Source organism: Castanea sativa, chromosome 5 (genome assembly GCF_040712315.1).
Source record: "Castanea sativa cultivar Marrone di Chiusa Pesio chromosome 5, ASM4071231v1".
NCBI classification, from domain to species: Eukaryota; Viridiplantae; Streptophyta; class Magnoliopsida; order Fagales; family Fagaceae; genus Castanea; species Castanea sativa.
The window spans coordinates 8297037-8323398 of NC_134017.1; the positions used below are offsets into that span (position 1 = coordinate 8297037).

Genomic DNA, 26362 nt, shown 5'->3' on the forward strand with positions numbered 1-26362 from the left:
TAGAACAAAATAATCTCCGTACGGATATTGAAAAGCTCACTCTCTTAGAAGAGATTAGTTGGAGGCAGAAGTCTAGGATGTTGCAATTGAGGGAGGGGGATGCAAATACCAAATTTTTCCATAGAATGGCTAATTCACATAGAAGAAATAATGGCATTGAGAGCCTTATGGTAGATGGAAATTTGTCTTCCGATCAAGGCATGATTGCTAATTGTATTACTCAATTCTATAAGAATCTATACTCTGAGGAGCAAGTTGATAGACCATTTCCAGAAGTATTGATATTTCCAAGGATATCCAGTGATAATGCAGATTGGTTAGATAGACCCTTTGATGAGGCAGAAATTTTTGAGGTCATAAAGAATTTTAATGGTGACAAATCGCCTGGTCCAGATGGGTTTCCTATGGCTTTCTTCCAAGCTTGTTGGGGAATTCTCAAACTGATCTTGTATTTGTTTTTAATCATTTTTATGTTAAAGGTCAGTTTGAGAAGAGTTTGAATGCAACATTCATCACTCTCATCCCTAAAAAAAAATGCAGCAATTGAAGTTAAGGATTTTCGCCCCATTAGTCTTGTTGGGGGGGTTTATAAAATCATTGCTAAGGTCTTAGCCAATAGGCTCCGCACAGTCATGGAAGATATAATTTCAGCATCACAAAATGCTTTTGTGAGAAACAGGCAGATTCTTGACCCTGTACTTATTGCTAATGAGAGCCTTGACAGTAGATTGAAATCTGATTTGCCAGGACTACTTTGCAAATTAGACGTTGAGAAGGCCTTTGATCATGTAAACTGGAGGTTTCTTATGCAGCTGTTAGAAAAGGGTGGTTTCTCTGCTAAATGGCGTCAGTGGATTTTCTTTTGTATATCTACAGTTCATTTCTCTATTCTGATAAATGGCTCTCCTTGTGGGTTTTTTGAGAGTTCCAGGGAGTTACGACAAGGAGACCCATTATCCCCTTTGTTATTTGTATTGGTTATGGAAGCCCTTGGGAGGATGTTGGAAAAGGCTGCTCATGATGGTCACATGTCGGGCTTTAGTGTGGGTTGTGTAGAGGGAAGATCATTGGTGGTGTCTCACCTTCTCTTTGCGGACGATACTTTGATTTTTTGTGGTGCTGATTTGGACCAGATTCTGTTTCTCCGTATGATCCTCATTTGGTTTGAGGTGGTTTCTGGCCTAAAGATAAATTTAGGCAAGTCAGAATTGGTTCCTGTTGGTATGGTGCATAATTTGGACTTATTGTTGACTGTTCTTGGCTGTAAACAAGGTACTCTTCCAATGAAGTATTTGGGTCTTCCTTTAGGAGCTAAATGCAAGGATAAGGCAATCTGGAACCCAATTCTGGAAAAGATAGAACGAAGATTAGCAGGATGAAAACGTCTGTACTTATCAAAGGGAGGTAGAGTCACTTTAATTAAAAACACTCTATCTAATTTACCTACTTATTTCCTATCTCTATTCCCTATTCTTGTTACTGTGGCTAACCGAATTGAGAAACTACAAAGAAATTTCTTATGGGGTGGCATTGGAGATGAACCAAAATTCCATTTAGTTAAATGGGCTACTGTATGCAGTCTCATTGCTTCAGGGGGCCTTGGGATAAGGAAGATAAGACTTTTTAATGAAGCTTTGCTTGGAAAGTGGCTATGGAGATTCGGGATGGAGAGGACTGCCTTTTGGAGGCAAGTGATAGAGGTAAAATATGGCTGTGAAGGGGGTGGCTGGTGTACTAGGCCTGTTAATGGTCCATATGGTGTGGGTTTGTGGAAAAATATTCGTCAGGGATGGCCTTCTTTTTCTCGCCACATTCTATATGATGTTGGGGATGGGTCAAGAGTGAAATTCTGGCAAGACCATTGGTGTGGTGAGACTTCCCTTGCAGTCAGTTATCCGGAATTGTATAGATTTTGCAGAGACAAGGAGGCTAGTGTGGCTGAGCTTATGAAGCTTGATAATGGAGTTCTCTTTTGGGATGTAAGTTTCTTTAGGGGTGTGCATGCTCGGGAATCAGAGGCATTGGCTGGTTTTATGGATACCATTTATGGTGCTTCGGTGAAAGGATTTGGTGAGGATAAGATGTGTTGGAAACTTGATAGAAAGAAGGGTTTTATGGTTAAGGATTATTACAGTCTCTTAGTGGGCTCCAATGATTGTTGCTTTCCTTGGAAGAGTATTTGGAAACAGAAAATTCCTTCTAGTGTTTCTTTCTTTGTTTTGAATTTCTTTGCTTTGGGGAAGTGCTTAACGATTGACAATTTACGTAAAAGGAAGATTTGGATATTGGATTGGTGTTACATGTGCAAGTGCAATGGTGAATCGGTTGATCATCTTTTTCTCCATTGTCCGGTTGCAATGGATATGTGGGCAATGGTGTTTGGATTGTTTGGAGTTAGCTGGGTGATGCCGCAATCTGTAGTGGGGCTATTAGCATGTTGGCAAGGCAAATTTGGTTGTCATCGAAATGGGTATATATGGATGACTGTTCCGCATTGCTTATTGTGGTGTCTTTGGAGAGAGAGAAATAGCAGGTGCTTTGAAGATAAGGAGAGATCAATTTCAGACTTGAAGCTATTTTTCTTTAGAACCCTTAGAGATTGGTTGACTGCTCTGCAGAACCAATCAACTTTATTTTTTCTTGATTTCTTAGATTCTTGTAATTTTTGTTCTTGACTGTTTAACCCTTGTACACTCCCTGTGTACTAGGGTGTTTCATTTTTGATATCAATAAACATCTTACTTATCAAAAAAAAAGAATAACCGAAACCTCCTTAACAAGCAAAACTTGATTTTTACTAAAATATTCTCATACCTCTTTATTAATCATAATAGGCCTTATATAGGCTTACAACTGAACATAAAAACAAACCCAACACTTAAACGATTGAAACAATTCCTACAACCTAGCCTACTAATTTGATAAGGATAAAGGCAATTGTTATCCCAATAAATAACAAATACTTGAAATATTATATAACAATCAATAGCTAAGATAAAGATAAACTCCTAAGCAAATTCAAAAGCAAGAACCAAATCTGATATGGCAATTGGAACGTAACACAATCTAATATTGCAGCTGGTACGTAATAGAGAGGGGAGAAGATTATTCAACTATCAAAGATTTTATAAATTGAGCTAATTGAACCCACTTTATAGCTAATCTTTGCCTCAACGGAGTGTGTCAAAAATGTTTTCAGTGTTGAACTTGGACACGATGCATCATGCAAATGGTTATTGGTGAATAATGGTAAGCGGGCACAAGTGCTGGAACCTGTGAAAGGTGCTCATTAATGTCAGAGATAGAATTAGAAATTGTGATTATAATGCTTTGGGCCTACCAAATTACTTAATACCCTTATCTTATGTTTATATGAGAAATTTATGAATATGTGATATAAAATTTTTATATAATAAATTAGGATAGAGGAGTTAAATAATGTTTCCATTGTGTCTATTGTCTAGCACTACTATTTGTGCATAGCAAGACAAATCAAAATTTTCAAATATTGTTGCCAATGTGCTAATGTTGGAGTTCATATAGTAAGCAATGGTTGGGAATGATAAGATATTATCTAATAGCTAATTATTCTAGCTAAAATTGTGTTTTGAAAATTTTAGTTATAATTATAACTGACTGTGTCCTGTACACACAATGTGTAATTCCACTTTTACATTATAAGTTTTCATGGATGTCGCTATAATTTTTTAGGATAATTGAGAGTTTATTAGGCAATGCCTATCCTTCTTCTAGTTTCATCTCTAAATCTGCACCCAACATTTAGTGATTAATGTTAGAAGAAACTCAAATACACACAAGTGTACCAAGCTACTCCTAAAGAAATTCAATCTAAAAATAAAATGATCTAAAAACTTAAGCTAAAGATAATCATATGGAAGTCTTAAGCCTTATACAAGGCTGGTTACAGAGGCCTGTGCTCTCATTACTCGTGGAAGCATGCAGTGAAACCTAATAGAAAGAGTAAAAACAAGTGTGCTAACACTTAATCTAATTTGATTATGAAACAATGCTGAAAAAAATGTGCTTTATGTTGCTGTAGCAGCAGACGAAAAGAATTTGGTTTTGATAGTTTGATAGGAGGTGATGCATCTTCAATTTCCTTCAATGTTATCAAGCCCTTTTAGGCTTCAAAGTTATTGATTTGAAATTGACTTATGAGGCGTACGATCGATTTTATTCTTGTGATGCTTTTCTTATGGATGTTCAAGAGGTTTGCTCCAAAATTTCTTTTTTTAATTTTAAAAATTTCTGCTATTCCATTTTTCTTTCCTAATATGCATATATGTCAGAAAATGCTATTTCCAGTGTACCTACACGTATGTTGGAAGAGCTTTTTTTAAATCCTAGATAAAATAGATTTTGAACATGCCACCTAAATATGTTTTAATTTGTAAACTCAAAATAAGAATTTTCTTTTTTGACAGAGAAACTCAAAATAAGAATTAATACCAATTTTTTGGTAATTCTAGACTAACCCAAGGTTAGTTTGTGTGTTCTACAACTACATGTGTCTAACATTAATGCTTAAAGGAATGTATGCTTGCAAATTATTTATTCTTTCCAACTAGTCGGACTACCATCCAAGTTGACTTGTCAACAAGGATAGGATGCATGCCATGTATCCTTCGCTGAAACCTTGGTCTCTCCAGTATACCATAGCGCCACTATCAAGACCTATGCTTCAATGACCCACCCAATCGACCTATGCCGACATGGGGGAATGCATGCCACACTATCTGGCCTATGCCAAATCTTTCCATGAAAAGCCGGTACTCATACCTCTACCAGTGGAGTTCAGTATGCATTAGAGACGAGATCCAACTTTTTATCCTTTTACTAAGTTCATAGCTTTTCGAAACTTTACTTCTCTTGAAAATTGTTTAGTTTCTACTTTTCATAATTATCATTTCTTTAAAATTCTTTACTTTCAAAAGAGGATTTAGAACATCTTGCATATCCACATGACTTTCCTTTCAAACCTCATTACATAGCATTTGTATAACTTGACATAAAATATGCATAATTCCTTTGAAATATAAGCATAAGCATATTTATCTAAAGCATTATTATAAAACACTTCTTATGAAAACATGGGCTGCTAGAACCTCATGGCACATTCCCTTACCTTAAGGCAGATATCTTGAAATCTCAAAACTTGCAATGGAGTCCTCTACTAGTCCTGACCTGTCCCTAGTTCAAATGATAGAAATTTCATTACTTAGCATGCATTCTAACTCATAAAGGTTACTCTTTTCACAACTTAGTCATCAACTCTCATACATTTCCATTACTTCTTATTTTTTATCTTAACTAGGTTCCTAGGAAACCCTGTAATTACCCCAAAGGCAACCAAATAAGAAGGCATACAATTACATATCAAACATCAAACATACAAATTATCAGCTCAATCCTCTTACCATAACTTTGGGAATAAATCCCCAAAGTTGGGTGTATCACTTACTGTATACTGCCTATTCCAGCAGTAAACACTTCACTTACTAAATTTAAATAAGGTATCAAATTACATCCGATTTTCATGCCAATTTACAGAGTTACTCCTTTAGATGTCTAGCACTTGCCCTAGCAATTTCAGAGCCAAAGACTAAAGCCATGATTTAATAACAATCATACAATCCATCATACTCAAATCTGCCCTGACAGAAATTCAGTCAAATTAGAAATTACACCATTATTTCTATACTCATCCAATTCCCGTAACACCAATTCCATTACAACCATATGTGTATTAGCTTTCATAGGAAATATCCCTAGCATCCAAATTCACAGTATACTATTTGTTACATAATTTATCATGATTGAACAAAGAATCTGTCACAGTGGCAGTTTTAACATCTTTAACCATTTATATCAAAATGAAATACAACAAAAATCCCAGCAGTAACATCAATTTGTACTTACCCTACCTTTTTCTTACTTTCTTAATCATATACAATCATCAATTAGTAAAAACGCTAACCTACCTTCAACAAATCACCAACAAAGTTTCTAAGCTTCTTAAAACACTATCTATATATAGACTTACAAGAAGAATCGAAGGGAATGCTCTTCCTTGCTGCTGGACACGTGGGTGTGAGGGGGAGAGGAGAGTTGAGAGCTTCTAGAGTTTTCTAGTTGCTTTGAGAAAGTAGAAAGAATAAATGACATGGAGCTTTTCCCTTCGATGTGGGGACCCTTTGGTTGGAAACAAAGGGACTCAAGAGAGCTTCTAGAGTTTTCTAGCTCTTTCTATATCTGTTGCGAGACAGATAGAAATCAAAGTGGCGTTTGTTCTTTGAATGGCCGGCTGGTATTTATTTTTTATTTTTTTTTGGAGGGTTAGGTGATCTTTATAAGTCAATGTGTAGGGAGTTACTAAAATGTCCTCACCTCAAGTACTTAATTAAAACATGAACTATTGTTTATCTATAACTTAAACATGATTTTTTTTTTTTTTAAGAAAAGGGTAAGACACTTTTATTAAATAAAATCAGTTTGGAATACATCTTTCAAATTAGAAGGTAGTTCTACCCAAACATCACAATTGGCAGATGAAATTACTCTTCTGGTGAGGGCGTGAGTTAACTTATTCCCTCCTCGTTGCACATGTTGAAATTGACACTACTGAAGCCTACGACCTTGCCTGCATGTCTCCTTAACCACATTCTTATATATTGTTTTACAACAATCAAAAGCATTCAAGGTTGTAACAACCTAGATTTTCGAACATAGCAACATATCAAGCATCGCATCTAATTAATATATATAGCATAGGTATTACATTATTGCAACTTATATACCATACCATTAATTAAGAATTTTATCTTGTAACTTGACTTTTAAATTTACTTACTTAGAATTAAATAGTTAATAAGCATATATTACTAATGCTAAATTAATATAACCTTACGTTACTAATTACTAGGGCTAATTACTAGGGCTAATTACCTTAACTTAAGGTATTAGCTGGCGTAGGGCATCACAAATATAATGAAAAAAAAATCCACTTTTTAGGATCACGAAAATGTTTTACAGAAGAGTAAGATTTAGGCACATTACTTGTGTGCTGTTCTTAGATTTTCCTTTTAAGATTCTGTCATGTGAATTTTTTCTCATAAAATGAAAGTGTATTTTTTTAGTTAAGTGGTTACATGACTGAAACTTAAAAGAAAAACTGAAGGAACAACATCTAAGATATTGTATCTAAATTTTGTCATTTACTAAATATTACATACTGAATAAATCACCCCAAATAAACTTCATTACACAAAAACTCTTGCAATGCTAACCCCTCTCTTTCTCTCTCCAAAAACCGATTGTAGCCATAGTTGACTGGCAATGGACAGATAGTTGCTTTTTCCCCAATTGACTTTTTGGCTCAAATCAATTTTTAGCATAAATACCAAATTTGGTGGAAACTGTCTTTTACTCTCATGTTAAGGTTGAATTGTACTGTACCAGAAAAAGTGCATGATGTGAGATCAACTTTGAGATAAAGATCATAATTCATAAGAAATTGCAAAGTCAGAAATTTTTTCCAACGGCCAAGCTAAACTGCTGAACATTACTAAAGAGAAGCTTACAAAGCCAATTATACCAGAGATCAAAAAGAAAAAGTATTTGAAGCATGGACGGCATTCATGAAGGAAATATCCCGTAATGTCCCATTTTTCATATACTTCGAAAGGTATTTTGGCCAGCACAAGCAGTTTTGTGTCCTCACCAGAGCCTGGACCATAGAAGGACCCAATGCAACCAAAGAAATTGTAAGGTCTAGTCATCCACCCCTAGAAGCCATAACCTTCAACCATCGTAGGACTGAGATAATAGCCTCTCCCTTCAAGGCCACCATGGATAGACATCAGCCTGTTGACAAAGTTATTGAGCAAAACAACTATACCAACCAGTGTCTAAATGTCATAGGAAAACAGCTTGACAGAATAGAAGATAGGATCGAAAACAAAGTTATCCTCCAACCAGGAAGCTCTAGTAAGCCGATCCAAACCTTAGAAAAACCCTTAGTCAAGTTACCCACAACCAGACACACCAAATTGGGCCCTTAGTTATCCTAAGGATAAGACAAATTTTTAGAGATAAAGGGGTCTTAAGCTAGAAGAACTAGTTAAGAAGGAACCAAGCCACCCCTTCATCAATGAATGTTCTAGATATCCAATCACCAATAGCTTCTAGCCAAACCTCACTAATGAGATGGAACAATTAGAAAACCAGTTTCAGGATTTAGATGTAAAACGGCTTTACCATCCCGATCCTACCAGCTCACCCAAGGATTGGTATCCTAGATCTTCACCCCCTGACCTCCGGTATGAGGAAAGAAATGTTAGCAACCAATTCTCTGTATCATCTGGTAGACTCTATGAATGGAACATAGATGGTTTATCAGAACAGGAAATCCTAAACAAAATCCAGCATATGACTATGGTAGCCAACAACTACCTGGACGAAGGTCGTCCCCATAAAGAAGTCATTGAGATGATGGCATTAGGTTTTACAGGCAAACTCCAGCAATGGTGGAACAATTGCCTTACTGAAGTGTCTAAAGAAGATATCAAGTACGCCATCCAGAAAGATGAGGAAGGAAACCCCATCATCAATGAAATAGAACAAGGAATTCCTGATGGAGTCAATACCCTGATTTATACAATCATGAAACACTTCATAGGAAAACCCAGCAATATCACAGCTAGGATTTATGAGCAGCTGAGTAACCTTAGATGTAAAACCCTAGGAGATTACAAGTGGTATGAAGACGTCTTTACCACTAGGGTCATGCACAGAAGAGATTGTAATTCTCCATTTTGGAAGGAGAAATTCATCAATGGCTTACCAACCCTCTTCAGTCAAAAGGTTAAAGAAACCCTTTGCAGCCCCTTAGGTGTCATAGATTATGATAACCTAACTTATGGAGACATCTCTAGCACTATTAGAAGTGAAGGGATGAAGATGTGCAGAGATCTCAAAATCCAAAGCCATATCAACAAGAATAAAGCCAAGTACGAAATAGGACATTTCTGTACTCAGTATGGCTTACCCTCTGTCAAACCTTCCAAGAGGAAACCCAAGCACAAAGGAAAGGAATCCTTTGAGAAATCCTATAGGAAGAATGCAACCAAGTATTATAGAAAACAGAAGTACAAGACTGATGATTTCTATAAGAAAGGAAAATCCAAGGAACCCATTCCACAAGCATCAGGCAGATGCTACAACTGTGGAAAGAAAGGTAATTTCAAGAATGAGTGTAGAGCTAAAGCCAAATCCCTTATCAATGCCCTCATTAATGACCAACCCAGAAAAGATGAGATCTTCAAGTTACTAGAACTTGACCGCTCCGATTAGCCGAGTCTTTTAGCAAGGTTAGTGACAAAGTGAGCTTAGGCAAATATACAGTCATCCTCCGATTCCTCTAGTGCCAGTACCTCTAGTGGCCCGGATGAACCCACGCCATGCAAAGATGGTTGTTGCAGGAACAAAACCATCAATGTGTTGAACAGACAAGAAGAGCTCCTTTTAGACCTCATAGAGGCTATAGAAGACCCTATTATCAAAGCCCAGAGGCTTACCCTTTTCCATCAGACCTTAGTTAGGGAAACCAGCAAGCCTGCCCTTAAAATCCAGCAACCTAAGGTAGACTTAGAGCAAATTTACAAAATGTGTTTACCCAAATTCAAGAAGGAAGTTACATTCAACGACCTTCAGAAAGAAATTAAGGAAACCAAATCAGAAGTCAAAATCCTAAAGCAAGATTTAACCATCCTTAGGGTCGATTATGATCTCCTTAATCGTAGAATCCAACTCTTGGAAAATACTTCTCACCAAAGCAATGAGGAAAGTCCCTCAGATGAAGAAGTTGATCAAACAGTTAACCCTACAGCTGATTTTATCAAAGAACCTAGCAAAGAATTGTTCGTAGACACCATCAGTAGGATTAACTTCCATAAATGGCATTCCAAAGTCAGGATTGTCATCAGCAAAGATTTTGAATTTGAGGTCATAGCTTTAATTGATTCAGGTGCTGATCTTAACTGCATTCAAGAAGATATCATTCCCTCCAAATACTTTAAAAGGTCTAAGGAGAGATTAACTTCCGCAAGTGGCGGGAGAATGCAAATTGATTTCAATATCCCACAAGCTGAGGTTTGCCAAGGTGGCATATCCTTTATGACAAAATTTGTCCTTGTCAAGAACATGACAGATAAAGTCATCCTAGGAAACCCTTTCTTGTGTTTATTATATCCTTTCATCACAGATACTGAAGGAATCACAGCCCATCCTTTTGGTCAGTCTGTCAAGTTCGAATTTATGAGAAGCCCTGAACCTTGGGAGGTTTGCTCCCTCCAGAAAGCTTCTATATCAAAAACTCTCAGCGCTATCAACATCCTTCCGTCTCATAATCAAGCCCAGCAACTTGATTCAACCAAAACAATTGATCATCCTTTTGACTCCAATCAATTGTCATCATGCATTCATCATAAAAATATTGGCATCCCTGCATCCATCAATTTTAAAAGAAAAAGGGTTTTTAGCAATTATTTGAAAATCTCAAATGGTCCAAAACTTTCTTCGCAGGACAAAGAGAGAGCAATACTTAATACCACTAGTAAGTGGGAGATGACTTCTTCAGCTGAGAAGAAGGGCAAGGGGAAAGCACCCGCAAGGGACTATCCTCAAGACAAAAGACTACCAATGCGGATTAGCCTTTTGTAAAGCATGAAGGCGCATCCTCTACAAGCCATGTAGGAGCAACATCCCTTCAGAATTTGTCCCTCCAACGGTGACATATTCCAATGGTGATATGGCTATTGTTTTACAGAAGTTTTATCCAGGGCTTTACAAGCTCAATAATGGAACATACACGTACCTACCCTACTCCATTAAATGTCTCCTTGATAACCTTCACTTTGCCTACACCAAATAACCAAGACCTATTCCTAAAAACCCTCGCAGCACTAGAAATCCATCTAGTAAACCTTGAAGCAAGAAATGAAATCTTAACTAGTCAACTCTCTCCGGCAAAGAGGATGTCCATTCAATAGACAAAATGACTATCAGCGAGCACCGATTATGCTAAACTCGTCTTAAGACTAGAGCAACTCTAAGAAGTGCCGTTGCCAACTTGCCATCGCATTTACAAACTCGTATTCCGAGAAGCAAGGCCATGAACGAAAGTCGAATCTCTCCTGGTATGAGCATTTCAAAATGCTAGTTACAACTACTATTCCTAATCCAGCATGATTCGGATGATATGGATAACATTCTAGTACAAGCCGCATGGGAAGAATACTTTGGAAGCAGTGGTATATGAAAATAAGCATCCCTTCCCGTGACTTTTGGTCAATTATGAAGACGGGCCGATGAAGAAGAAAGAGATCCGGATTGGCTCTCCCAGATGTTTGAATCCGGTTTTATTAGACTTATCAAACTCACAAGTCATGACCAAATTAGCCAGCTTCCTGAGATCATCCAAAATGCCGTTAGGCAAGTCAACAGCCCCTTTGTTTCTATCAGATGTTGGAGTACTCTACCAGAATGGGACAAAAACAATTGGATGGAAGTTCATCCCTCAAAGCACCTTGTCCTCATTAATGGTTTCTCTTATCAGGGCCCATGGTATGAAGGAGACACATATATCTCATACAAATACCCTAATGCTCTAGCAACGCTGGAGGAATTACTTCAACAACCAAATCATCGATGTCAGCCAAGAGCTTTGGAAGGACTACCATTTTATAAGCTCCACAGACAGGATCTATGTTTTTGGGAGAAGACCATATGACTCCGCCATTAGAAATTTGAAGAAACTTGGTCCTGATAGTCCCGCAGAATTTCTTACAGGGAAAAAGCCCGTCCATGAACCACTCTACCGTGGACTCTGCAACACTTATGCCGTATATCACGAGCACGATTGTGATAACGATTCCCCATGGGATCCTTATGATGGATATCCATCGATGCTCCCCGATATCGACTTAAAACATCCTCGACAAAGCAACTCAGATAAAAATCCCAAATTAAGCATTATTCAAAATCAAGCACTCAGCATCGATATGAACAAGCATTCGCATCATGAACAAGCATTCGCACCCACAGATTCTCCGACAAAGTTACTATTTCAACAAAGGTCCGAATCCAGAAAAGCAAGGGGACAAAGCACTGTAGCATGAACAGTGAAAGTTTTACTGTTCACAGACACAATCATCAAGAGATACTGTTGCTTTCGGTGGAATTAACTTTCACCTCAGTAAAAGCAATTTACCCTCCGGATTTTCAGCAATCATCCAGCAGCATCCAAGGCCTCCTCCAGCCTATTTAAGGGAGCCATTCCTCCATTCTGAGGCAGGTCCAATTTTAGGAGAAACTTCAGCAACTCCAAAATTTCCTCCTCTTCTAGCCAAGAGTTTAATTTTCAGTTGTAATCCAGTGACTCAGTCAATGTAATCAAATAGCCTCAACCGGCTTTCATTTTGTATTTTATATCTTCCGCACACAGCCTGTATTGTCCTACATTCTTTCAAGGTACTAGAAGAGCATCGGCATTAGTATGTGTAAAATCTTGCAAAATAGAAAAAGTAACTAATTTTATACATTTTGAGCAAAAAAACACCCACATCAGTGGGTATAAAATTGTGCATAAATGCACAAGAGCTACAATAATCGTGCAAATATGCATGGTAATTGTAACTCTTGCATTTAACATTTTAATAATTTCTAATTCGCTCCTTTTTTTTTTCTCTCTTCACCATCTGCAAAAGTAACACATCGTGTTCTTTCTTCCTCTAATGCACACACTCCCATAGACACAAAATCAAAAATCAACTACAAAAATAAAAAATCAACCTAAAAAATTAACGACAAAATCAACCACTGGAACAAAATCGTTGGATCGGTGATCGTGGATTGGAGAGGCGATTTGGATTGGTGATGTGGATTGGTGATCGGTAATTATTGGATCGGTGATCAGTGATGTGGGTTTTGATGGTTGATCGGTAATTGTTGGATCGGTGATTGGTAATGTGGGTTTTGATGGTTGATCGGTAATCGTTGGAGAGGCGTTCATCATTGTCGCCATTGCTGTCGCTGCATGTGGGTCGGTGCTTTTGGGTTTTGATGATTGTGGTGCTTGTGGTGGAGTGTTGACGGAGATCGGTGGATTGGAGAGGCGTTCTAGGTTTTGATGGTGATGTTGATTTGACCGTGAGAGAAAGAATAAGAAAGAAGAGGAAGAAAAAGAAAGAGGAAACGACAGAGAGAGATAAGGAAAAAGAAAGAAGAAGAAAGAAGAGGAAGAATAGGAAAAAGAAACGGAAGATAAAATAATATTAAAAAAAGAATATAAAAATATTATTTATATAAAATATAGTGTATAATAGATGGATTGATGTAGGTGTTTTGTAAAAATGGGTGTGTAAAATAGAAGAAATAGTTTTTTTTTTTTGGGTGCAAAATAGATGATAAGTTTGCATCCACTGATGTGGATGCTCTAAGAGTTCTTTTGTTTGCGCATCTTTGTAGCCTGAACACACATTTTTTTAATCAATTTTTTTAAAGGTTTTTGAAACTGCTTAAATAAGTGGGTTCTAAAATCATTTATAACTGACCATGGCTTTTCCATTCAATTACTAACTATGAAAACCTGAATATTGAATTTTCCCAAACTAATTACATAGCCAATTTTTTCATTAAAAAACTTGTAAAATACAATTTATGTGCAATTAAATATAACAAACAACTTAAGTGTAAATTAGTTTTTTTTTAAAAAAAAAATCTTTAACGCTTCAATCAAAATAATTATACAGTACTATAAATATATGATAGACAAACATAAAAGAATTAGTTTGGGTACTATAAATATATGATAGACGAACATAAAAGAACTAGTTTGGGTGGCACGTGCAAGGCATGTGTTGTCCTTTAAGTAAGAAATTTAAGATAAAGCTTTTATTTGAAGAAGTATGAAACCATATATATACTAAAAAATGTAATGTTTTTCATATTAGAATTTTGATTGCATACAAGCATAGCATAACTATTTAACATTTGAATATCTTACTATGATAGTTTCTTAGAACCTATTTCCAAAAGGCAATATCTATTCACTTAAAACTTATAATAATAATGAATATCATCTTCCAACAATAAGCAATTGACTTTTGCAAAGAAATTGTCACAATATTTTAATTTTCACAATGTATGATACTGTGGGGTCATGGATTTTGGGATTTGGCCGAGAGCATGTGGTTTTGGCCGAGAAGCATGGGTCGTTCGAGTCCGAGGAGTACTATCTCCTCGGACTAAAGTTAAACGCAAATCTAGTATAGATCCTAATGATTATAAATGACCTTTCAGGAAGTTCTAATAATAGTAACGAGCACCATAAATGTACAAGAGGGATAAGGGCTCAAAAATATCTAAGGGGAAGCTGCTACCACCGCATTAATGAGGAAGTGACCTCTGAACAGTATTATGGCAGCCTTACAGCCACCCCAGAAGACTTTTAGAGGGGGCTGATGGGACAAGTATCAGCATAAACCATCAACTGTCCACATGTAGTCCACATGTAGGGTAAGGATGAAGGGAGAGATGTAATATAAATAAGGGTAGAGATCCCAGAGAGAGGGGGGATGAAAAAAGGAGAAGAGAAAGCACTATAGCAATCTCAACAACTCCTGTAATCATGGTCATCCAATATACGCTAGAACAGAGCTCCTCGGACTGTGCCGAGAACCAACTTTCTCGCACAACCCGGGTTCAATTCTTGTTGGCTCATCATCCAAAACCATATTAACTGTTATCCAAGTACTAAAACCTAGCTCTTTGACCCACTCTCTACAAATTTATTGTACTGGGTTCACTGGGCCAAGATCCCTTACATTTCGAGCTTGGTTTGAAAATTGTGTCCCCACAGATACCATATGCAATTGAAGTTCTACATCAAATATTAGCAACCATTCACAACGAAGATTTTTATTCATACTTCATTGTTTATCATCTTACATTTTATGCGTCTAGCAATGTTGTTTTAGCTTATTTAGTTTTTAATAAACACCATTTTAAGCAAGGAAATAATTATATAAAAAAACAAGTTAACAAAAGGCTTATGTGTCATAGAATTATATAAAATTATAAGTTTAGAAGATTAAAACCTACTGAATCAGTGTTCTCTAATAAGCAAATAAAACACCTTAAATTACCACTCAATCTTTCCAAGCATGATTACCACATAAAACTTAAAATACATGAATCAAATTTTTTAGATTTTAAAATTTAGTTGGGGTAGTTTAGAAATTGCAGAATAAGAATCCTAAGATTCTATTAGGGTTTAACTAAGAGAGTAATAGTAAGGGGTGTTCGTTCATTTCCAAAATATAAATTGTGAACTAACTCAAATATAAAGCTTGGGGGGGGGGGGGGGTGGATTTTTAAATAGTTAAAACATAAAAGGGGTTTTTTTTTTTATAGTAAAACTATGTCGATGTGAAAAACAAAAACAAAAACAAAAATTGTGTTTCAAACAATGAATTTTGACTCACCATTTTTAAATTGACTAAATTAAAAAAATTTAGGATCATAACAAAATGTTAGAACACTTTTACAAATGGAGCTAGGAACAACGGTAGATACCTTGATGCATTTGGGGCTCTAAGGTGAAAATTGAAATTGAGGCCTTATATATATACACACACACACACACACACATATGACTTTAAAGAAATAAATATTACTTAAACTCTATTATCTTGTTTTGGATACAAAATTACTACTGATTGATATGAACCACATATATATATATATATATATATATATATATATATATATATATATATATGTTAAAAGTCAATAAACACAAAAATTTGATAAAACTTTTCATACCTGCTGATGTGACAGATTGATAATGTAAGTAAAAGAGTGATGTTAATGGAGAATCTAGATGAGAACTAGTAAAAATTTGTCAACTCAAATATTGTGAAAAATATTGTAAATTTTTCTGTGTATTGTTTTTTTTTAAAGTGCTACATTCACAATATTTTTCACAACAAATCTTAAATATTAAGTTGTTAATGATTCTAATTTAAACATTTCACTAAAATTATTTTTTTGTTATCAATAACAGCTTTTAACAATTTTCTACTTAAAATTTGTCATAAAAGTATTTTGAAAGTTGTTGTAAGCGTAATTTTTTTTTTCTTGTTTTTCCTTTGATAGTAAAAATATTAATTTATTTGTTGGCAATTTAGTTAATACTATTACTATAATAAAATAAATAATTCTATTATTTAAAATTTGAGTAATTTAAAATTTTTTTTTAGACGGGTCCTTAGACATAAAATGCTGTCGGCACGCTATTTGTAACTATTTCGCTATTTTGATTGCCAACGTCGACCCAGCGGTACATACTATGCAAAAAGATGGACCCACAAACGCAAAAATCACCGAAATTCAAAATAATAATAATAATAATATCCTAGAGTCTGGGAACACACCCAGATATGACCTGTTGCAATATCCATATTTATTTTAAGGAAAAATCTTGTGCCATAAGAAATGATACATAAAAAAAAGTTATAACTCCGTGAGTGATGGTCGGTGAAGAGATAGTCCTATTATCATCCTTCTACTATCGCCAAATGGCGAGTTATCGCCATATGGCAGAGTTGTAGCTTTTTCTGTGCCGTTGTTTTGCGGCACCAGAAGGACCCTTATTTTAATACTTCGTGGCGGTTTCCTTTTGTTTTCCTTTCGCACCCTGTTCGCGCGCGTTTCTTAAAAAAAAAAAAAAAAAAAAAAAACTTTCTTATATAAGAGAATCCGTCTTCCATTTTCCGAAACGAAAAACTACACTTGATATCACATCAAAAAAAGAAAAGAAAGAGCACACTTGATATATAGTTGATACATAAAAAAAATGGCCGAAGGCAAGATCCCACCACAAGCCACCAATGGCAGTCGCAGCCACTCGTCGCTTCCCAGACTGAAGGCTGGTCTTTTTATATCTCTGTTCGTCATCGCCATGATAATACCTTCATTCATCTCTCTCACCTCACAGATATTTACACCACTTGTTGAAGTCATGAAAACCAATCACGGCCTCAGGCTCGTGCTGCTTCTTGTTTTCGTCACCGTCTGTGTTTTCCTCACCAGCAACATCAACAGAAATGAAAACGCAAGCTCCTATGATAATAATGATGAACATGAATGGATTTCAAGCATCTTCAGTTCCTACCCAGATAATGATGATGATCTGCTTTATCACTACTACCAACAAAGAGAAGATCAGGTTCATGAAGAGAGAAGAGAGAGTAACTTCCAGCCCAAGACTCCTACTTCTTTGCCACCGTTAAGGCCACCAGTGTTTAATTGTGCGAAAGAGAATAAGGAGCATATACAGAAGAGTGTCAATACTATTCTAAACCCTCGAAAGCCATCATCTACTGCAGCCCAGAAACCTCCGTCGCCAGATGAGGAAGTGATGAGATCCAATAGAGTTGATCAGCATGGGAGCTCAGGGACTACTTCACCATCACCACAAACTGGTGCCCGCCGGAAACCTCTGTCGCCACTTAAAAGAAGCGGTTGGAGTAGTAGTGAGGATGAGAAAGCGAGCTCAAGTAGTAACTCACCATCGTTTAGTCCATTTCTACAACCACCACCACCACCCCCTTTCGAAATTCGGCCACAGAAGCATACACTCTATGCTAGGATATGGAGCGATAATAGTTCAAGCTGTGATTCACCACACCCAATGAGTAGTAGCCCTGATATTAATGTCAAGTCTGAACACTTCATTAGAAAAGTTAAAGCTGATCTTGAGGAACAAGGGAGAGGGAGGTCTAATCTAGCTGGGCCGAGAAGTTCGAAAACCAGGCGCAAGAAAGAGGAGCATGTCTAGAATAAGGAGTAGTGGGGATATTTTTTAAACTCTTTTGTTTTCTTTTTGACCTTTAGCTGTTTTCTGTGTTCTTCTGTATGTGAGAGAGAGCAGTCTTGGTTGGCATGTTACAGAAAATAATGCATTGTCTACCACTGAATGTATGAGTCTTAACTTTATCACATTATGGTTTTGGAATAAACGGCAAGGCTATCATTTCTTGTGTGCTATTTGTTTCACTACAACTTGTGGAGATTGCTCCCACCTTATATCCTCAACCCACCCCGCTTTGAGTCGGATTTGCTCAATGCTTTACTTCAAATTCATAGTAAAAGAAGGATGCATACGGCTGGCAAAAAAATACTTCAATCTAATCGGTCCTTTTAATTGCATTGCTTTTCATTGCTGCAAAAATGCCAGATGACAAAATTTAATGGGTGCAATATCACTAATATATAGTGTGGAAGCAAGAAATTACCCTTACTAAACGACTTGCCTATAATCACAATTAATTTTTATTATAGGTTTAATACAAACCGTGACGAGAGATTTGAACAAGGAATAGATAATTCTCAGTTTTATAAAATTGTGTCAAAAACTTTACTCATATGATTATATCTCTTACATTCCTCACCCAGTGTTTCGTTCCTCTCTATTTTTGCCTTTTATCTTTCTCTTTCACTGTCTAGAAGAATTCCCCCTTCGTTTATCTGTCTTCTTTCTTTTTATACCCTTCCTCTTTCTTCTCCTTTATCCTTATCCTTTGCTTATTTCTCTTCATTTTCTTCTCTAGCATGCGCCATAGTAGGTGCTGTCTTGGTATAGTTGGGCAACCTTCTGTCCCATTAGACTCTTATTTTATTGAGGTTATGATGAACAAAGACTTTTGGGGCCTTTTGTGTTATTTTGATAAGTTATTTGTTGCACTAAATGCAATTGTGTCAAGTGGGTTGCTGTGAACTCATCAGGAAGATCCTGAAGGACATCCTCAAACATTTTGTGCATGCCCTAGTAAGATGTCTTTGACAGCTCAGAACACGGATTGGCACGGGCAGTGTGATCAATAGGCTTTTACCTTGAGCGACTCTAGTGGTTTACTCATGCTCAGATTCGGGGTGATGGGTCCTATTAGGTCGAATTCCAAGGTTTGAGTTCTTGAGGGTGTTTATGATGACTTCTTGTTTTACCTTTGATCTGTATTTTGGGGTATGAGTCTTTGTTGTGGGGTACTATATCTCAGAGCAATATGTTTTGAGCCTATTCTAACCTATGGCCCAGTGCTTACTTGAATTTTATGTGCCACTTCCCTACAAATGGTATTGCCACATATCATAATCCGCCATGCTATGACTGCTTTATATTTAGTGAACAGATTGATGATCTTATATAAATGTGTTCAAATTCAGAGACATTGGTTTGGCAGTAATTAAGTAATCAATTTCATCATTCTATTGAGCACTAATGTCAAAACTCAACAGCTTCACTTGTCATGATTAAATGAAAGCTATCAAAAATCAAAGGACTGAATAAAACCAATTTCAAGAGATACTAGTTTCTCGAATATAAAACTGCCTTCGTTGAATTTCATCATACTAATGCAACCAAACTTGTCAAGGTCATTTCATAAGTACTTAAGGAACATGCCCTTGAGTAGTGCAATTTTCACAAAAAATAATATGAATTTTCTCGCTATGTTGAAATTTCCCACAGAATTGAAGTTATTACTTATTGCAATACAATTTATTCAAAAGATTAACAGCAAATTTGGTCCATCGATACTAATTAAAGAGTTCACAATTGTTCAGAAATAATCAACTCAATTCGTTTTGAAAAAAATACTGAAAAATGACATTTTCTCATTATTTTGACTATAACTTTTTATTCACAAAGAAATTTTAGTGATGTTTATTTAATTAGATATTAGACATCTTGGCTTCAATACATATATTGTGCATGATTTAAACTTAAATTGAGTGAGTTGTGATTATTTGATGTTGGAACAAAAGGGCAGTTGAAATTAAGGGTTTTGGGAAGCATACATACACATTCTTGAAACTTGTGTATGCAAACCTATTTCTAGGCCTTCAGAACTTGGGTTTTGGGCCCCAAAACATTATTCTTTGATGGGGCCGGCCCCTAGACCCTTTGTAATGTCCAAAGACCTCTAAAAAGCTCTTAAAATCCTCGTTTTAACGTATAAATACTCAACTTATGTCTCTAATCCAAACCCTAGCTAGAAAGAGTTATTTTTGTGCCACCATCTTTTCTAAAACCCTAATCATCTTTTCTAAAACACTCACACAACATCTAAGCACGTTTTTTATAGATTCAAAACCAATTATTCTAAGCTAGAAACTAGTTTTCCTTTCGTTTTCTAAAGCCTTTTCAATTTTAATCTTGTTCTTGAGTTGTAATTTACTAAGTTCTATTGTATTATTTATTTTCTCTTGTAATCTCAACCTAATCTTAGAATTGTAGGTACTGAAGGGTTGGTTAAACAATCTTAAATCTAAGGTTTTGAAGCAAGGTGAGTCTCATTTCCATGATTTCTCACTTTGCTACATAGGATTCACATGATTCTTTGTTTGATGTTATCTTAAGTGTTCTTATCATATTTGATTGATATTATGATCTTTTTATCTATGTTAATCTGACCTTGGGTTTATTTTAATAAGGTCTTACGGTTTTTATGTTTTTATTTTAGTTTCTATGTAAGTTTAATATGTTTATTATTTTAAGTTTAATATCTTTGGTTTGTTTATGGTTATTTATTTATGTTGATGATTGGTTTTATTTTCCTTATGTAAGTTTAGTGTTTAAGGTTTCTAACATCTTCTGGACTTCAATGTTAATATCTTGGTTTGATTAAACTTACAAAATGTGATTTTTACATATTTTGTGTTGATGATGCATATGCAACTCGTGTATGCGCACACCTGTTTTTGAACATGCGTATGCATGGTTAAGTATGCATACACATCCTGAACCCAAATTTGGGCAATATTTAATGGTTTTTATTTAATTAATCATTTTTCATGTGTTCTTTGATTCGATTTGACTCTGTTTAGGTTAATTATTTATGCTTAATTGTCTTCCATATTTGTCTTAGTCTTTTTTCCATGTTAGGTTTATTTTGTAGTATTTCCTTATGTGTGTGATTTAATTGTCAACTTTCTATGTTTAATATTATTTGTTTGATTTGTTTAATTTGTTTCCTTATGAGTTGTGATGTGATATTTAACAAGTTGTGTGTGTCTTTTTTAATTAAATGCATGATGTATGTTTAGGTTAAGAATTAGGGTTCTCTAAATAAATTCTTTAATTAAATATGGTCTAATAACACATAATAAAGTTGGCTCACAAGTTGGACGGTTTTGGATGCTTAGTACCTTCCCAAGCCGTACCATACCTAAGTTTTAATACGGCTTGAAAAGGTGCTAAGCACTCAAAGTTCGAACCCATAATCTAGTATATTGACCTATGCATGTAAGAAACTGGCCCAAAAGGCTCAATTTGGCTCTAGACTTAAACCAGGTGGGGACACCCAAATCCTCTATCTCTAATCCATTTGGCTAAGGCATACTTTCTAAAGGGGGATGAACTACGCAATATGAGTCAGGCGCGAAACAATGCGCTAGCTCATAGTACCATTGCTATCCAACAAGGATGTGCTTACCAGAGTGAGAATGGCGGTAATGAAATGGTGGAATAGAATCGCACTATAAAGATAAAGATCGAGAACCACTTTCCTGCATTTATCACCAAAAAAAAAAAACTTCCAAAATTTGTACAATTTTGAGAAGAAGTATTCGTCATTGACAGATGACATTCATAGCTAATAGTTATACTTCCTAACTCCAAATCATAATACTCTCCAAATATGTCCATATATGAACATACTCCAAATAATTTTCTTATTACCAATAAGATAGTAATAGTCAAAATTAAAACTCATAATAAAGATGTTGAGCATGAAATGCATACCTTCAACCATCTCCATGCTACCTCATGGCTTTCAGAGCTTATTCCGGAAAGCATGAAAATAATATCTTGATTTTGAACCTATAAGGACATTGAGAAGATGCAACGTTTAGATTGGCAAGGAAGATGAGGCTGTTCAAAACCATAATTTGATATGCACAAGCAAATACCTCATCTGACAACATAAAATTTGGGAACTCACGAACTATATTTGGGTCTGGACAACATGCAATACAACCTGGATAAAGATCAAAGGAATGGCATTAAATCTAAGTAGCTTTCACCCACAAAAGAGGCAGGATATATATTAGTTCAAATATTGCTAATTCTTACATAATAAACGCGGTTCCTTCTCTTGCACTATATCTGCTTCTCTATAGAGCTTCAGTATGGACTCAAACCCATTCCTATTTACAGTGCTAGTGTTAACTGCATTACAGCAATATTTTGCAGCTCATATAGCACATCTGTATATCAACCTTGAGAAGGCCCCTATGAATGAGGAAGTGATTCAGATATACAGTTAAGTGTCAGCCGACGGTAGGAGAATTTCTATCATTCAGTAATATCTGAAAGAGTTAGATAACTTCTTTGTGAGCTTTATCATGACCAAAAGTAGCCAAATCCAGAAAGACTTCTCCTCTCAATAGTGTACTTTAATGACTCTCTCCAGAATTGATTCATACCAAATTTATCTGTCGCTGTAATTAATCACTATGGCTTTCCTAAGGTGAGCTGCAAGATAAATAACCCTGTAGAAATCACTATGCTCAATATTAACTTAGACCCATAAATGTTCATCGCAGTTCTCCTCATTTTTAGTGTTAACTGTGCTTGAAATTTGGTGGGGAGAATGTACCAGTTCAGATACATACAGTTTTCGAGGATTTGATTTAAAAAGGAATGTCTTGCATTTGTAGTATGATGAACCAATGGATGAGGTTATTGGAATAATACATAGTCCGTATACATATAAATGAGTTAACTGGAACTGCAACTGCAGATTCTAGATGAAATTTGTGGCTCATGTTTGCTTATCTATCAATAACAAGACACAATGCAGATATAGATTCTCAAATCATACCACACACTGGAACAAGAGTTTCTACAGAGGAAAAAACCAAGGTGTTACATGGCATAAGTATCATGACGACTAAGTCACACCCCGAGCAACATGAAATTTTTTAGCCCACCAACCAATCAAAGACAATGACAGCATTTATTAACATTGAATGTGATCATAAAGAACAGAAGTTACAAACCGATGACATTAAACAAGAAATTTCAAAAAGTAATCACATGTAAAGTTCACAGGAAATCTAGATGAATTATAGTAATAACATTTACATAGAAGTTTTACCAAGAAAATATGGAGTCATTGTTTGGTGCTACATATAAAAACAACCGACTCTAGAAGCTAAGAACATGAACTATCTCACCTGGAACATGTCAGCTCCAAGATAACCCTGCAACATTCGAATAACAGTAGATCCCTTTTTGTAGCTGATGGCATCAAATATTTCTGTAATTGAATGAGCATGGTGTTCCTCCACCTGAAAATATGCCAAACAGCTTGTGAAGGACATAGTTGAATTACATGTTGAAGTTATGCCTTATATAGCAAATTGCCTAAAAATTTTCTCTCATTTAAAGTCATAATTGGGACTTAATTAAGCTATACTAATAATTAATGGTGCTGCAATCTTTGAAGTCAGCTTATAAAAAATTTCCCTTACCTCCCTCCTACTGGGTAGAACTCCACACAAACAGATGACAGATTCACACGTCTGTGCACAAACACCCAGACACATTAACTGTGTCAATATATTTACTTTGATGATGTTCATTGCAGTGCTTGAAAATTCAGTACAAAAGGCCATTTGAGGAAGCAGTTTGTTTTCATAGCTATTTCTCATCATTGATTTTATCACTGCATGCACTAACAAGCTACATAATATAACATGCATAAGTGATGTGTTGCCACTTAACAGAAAATGCTAGCACAAGCTTTCTCTTACTTCACTAGAATGTGATTCCAGTGTATCCATACTTAGGCCACCAGCTGTTGTCAAAGAAATTAAGTCCATATTTTCCACTAAGGAAACGTGCTGTCAGTGACCATATAGCTTACCTGGAAATTTAAGAACAATAGAGATACCAAAATCAGAAAATTGAATGCAGGAGCTGTTAGGCCTCAGTATATTCCTAAAGTTTTGGGAGCAAAAAAAGAAGCAGCAGCTAACAGGGTAATTAGATGTGTAACTTACAATCTGCTTCTTATTAACTGGAGAAAGCAAACCATCATAAAGTAGCTCATTTTCACAACTGTGATCGTACCATAACCCTCCATAGCCTCACCAGAAAGTTCAGGGACAGCAACTATATCCAGTTTTGGAAGTGGGTAAAGAGTTAAGTACCTAAATGATTTCATAAGCAGGGATTACTAGCATTATCACTACAGAGAACTTGAAACCGTCTTCAACCAACGAAGAAAAAACAGTTTACTAACTTTTGATTACTTGTCACCTACACTATACACTGGTTCAGTTTTGGGGTAGGTGGATCTCCGTGGATAATGGACGGCAGGGTATCCAAAGCAGTCTTTGTATTATTATAAAGCTTATTGAACAAAAGACCCAATGACGGAAAAAGAGCCAAGTGTTTCAGGTATTTGCTATGGGTGCAATCATATAGTTCAGTTACCAATCGATTGAAAGAAAAGATGGGAAGAAAAAAAAGAAATACATTCTGTTCTTTGGAAGGTCAAAAAAGAAAGTATTGAAAAGTTCACCTACCTTTAAACGCTAGTTTTTTATTTAAGTAATGACAAGATTGAAGAGCATAATATTCAAAATCTCAACATGAAGAAGAAAAAAAAAGGGCAATTACCGAGAAGCAATCAAAGCAAACTTGCCATTATCACTCTTTCCAACAGGAAACTATACACAAACCTTGATCCCTGCATGCATGATGCAATAATCATTATACACCCCAAAAAAAAGGGTAATTGAATGAGCCTTTGCCATATATGCATACTATCAGCTGTTGATTCTTCAATATGATCAAATAAGTAAACAGTCTTAATATTTTGATTAATCATTTCATCAGTAATTGAAATCTTAGACAATGCTGTCAACTCTGATGGCACGACTATTCTGATCTTGATAGTGGTCTTTAAAGAATGTATTAGTAAGTCCTGCGCAGTAAATAAAGGGGAAAAAAAATTAAGTTTCAAAGAAATTTATGCCACATAAGAAGTTAAGAACAGTATAATATGTAATTCTAATCAGATATTTGTGGCCACTTACACTTGTTTTTCATTAACATTGGCTAGAGAAACGAAACTAGTATATATCCCGTTGCCCATTTGTTTCATTTATATCAATTTTAATAAATTTCTCACAAAAATTTGTGATAATGTCTTTTATAATCTGTTTACATGATTATAACTTCTATCTTACCTGTTGTTTCATATAAGCATGTAAAAGTCACTACTATTAGAAAAAGGGGAGGGTTCAAGTAATTGTTGTAAATTGATTCAAGGCTCTAAATAAGTGAAAAAGTGGGTTATTTCAAGGGTGAAGGGAAACTCTGAATTATGCATACCTTAAGAGGAGGCTCATCCCAAAAAGGAAAGCACAGCTTCAAACTGAGTAACTGCCATATTCTTCTTCTTTCATCCATTTACACAAGTACTGTAAACAGGGACAAACTAGGATTTCATCTTTAGTTGGGCTTTCCCATAATCTACAAATCAAATAGAAGTCATTTAGTTATCTCATTATATGTACAATATCCTTTAAACTAAAAAACCAATTAGTGTTGCCAAGTCAAAAACAAAAAAAAAGGCTCATAATCATAGACTAAACTATTGTAGCTAAGAATGGGTGTAAGATTTAAAAAAAAGAAAAAGAAATGAATCATCAATAATAATAGTACCATAGATGAAATACTGATTCAAGCAAGTGTTAAAGTTTAAATTAATTTACTAGAGCACTAAAATTCATCCCAGAATGTAAATCAGATAAATAGATTGCAAATACTCAATGTAAATTAACACCATGCGAATCACAAGATGGAATATTAAAGGGAAATGCAGTACCTTCATCCAAGTCAGTATCTTTGATTCTCAAAGGGGAAGTGTTTATTTTTCTTAACTTGATCTCTAACAATCCCACAAATCTTGGCAACAATAATGACAGACCAAATATTGAATCATAGTTGACCATGTATCATCTATATATATATATAAAGACACACACACAAACACGTTCTCTCACTTTCTCTTAAAAAATGTGAGAGAAGATTCTTTCTTATTTTCTCTTAACTGATACCAGAGCAAGAGTTTTTGCTGAAGAAAATACCTAGATAGGTGTTACCTGGCAATAGCATACTACGCACTGAGTCAAACCTCAATCCACTCTAAATTTTTGAGCCCATGTGGTATGAACATATATATATATATATTTTTTTTAGCCCAAT

General features: G+C 35.6%; 1 protein-coding gene and 1 long non-coding RNA gene across 8 annotated transcripts; both read right to left on the bottom strand.

Moving 5' to 3' along the window:
- Nucleotides 1-2808: 2808 nt before the first annotated feature.
- Nucleotides 2809-6288, bottom strand: LOC142637456 (uncharacterized). Its single transcript, XR_012844653.1, has 3 exons — nucleotides 6065-6288; nucleotides 5147-5211; nucleotides 2809-3273 (listed from the first exon to the last, which is right to left on the bottom strand). It is a non-coding gene; the product is annotated as an uncharacterized LOC142637456 (long non-coding RNA).
- A 10240-nt stretch (nucleotides 6289-16528) lies between these two features.
- LOC142637453 (aminopeptidase 1-like) lies at nucleotides 16529-25623 on the bottom strand. Of its 7 annotated transcripts, none has more exons than XM_075811727.1 (7): nucleotides 25487-25623; nucleotides 24770-24839; nucleotides 24148-24297; nucleotides 23899-24011; nucleotides 23617-23667; nucleotides 23320-23433; nucleotides 16529-16793 (listed from the first exon to the last, which is right to left on the bottom strand). In XM_075811727.1, the coding sequence occupies exons 4-7, from the start codon at nucleotides 23965-23967 to the stop codon at nucleotides 16731-16733; spliced, it is 297 nt and encodes a 98-aa protein (XP_075667842.1). In that variant the 5' UTR covers nucleotides 23968-24011; nucleotides 24148-24297; nucleotides 24770-24839; nucleotides 25487-25623; the 3' UTR covers nucleotides 16529-16730. The 7 variants fall into 7 exon arrangements, 2 of the variants coding, with proteins under 2 accessions (XP_075667842.1, XP_075667841.1); XR_012844649.1 differs by lacking the exon at nucleotides 16529-16793 and adding an exon at nucleotides 16873-18304 and having other exon boundaries at nucleotides 23617-23810; XR_012844647.1 differs by lacking the exon at nucleotides 16529-16793 and adding an exon at nucleotides 16873-18304 and having other exon boundaries at nucleotides 23617-23827.
- Between the last annotated feature and the right edge of the window lie 739 nt (nucleotides 25624-26362).

Bases quoted from the DNA above. Each gene is read 5' to 3' on its own strand.
- LOC142637453 (XM_075811726.1), bottom strand. The intron at 23,434-23,616 runs GTAAGGGAAATT...GCATATTTTCAG, and splicing joins TTCTACCCAGTAGGAGGGAG to GTGGAGGAACACCATGCTCA.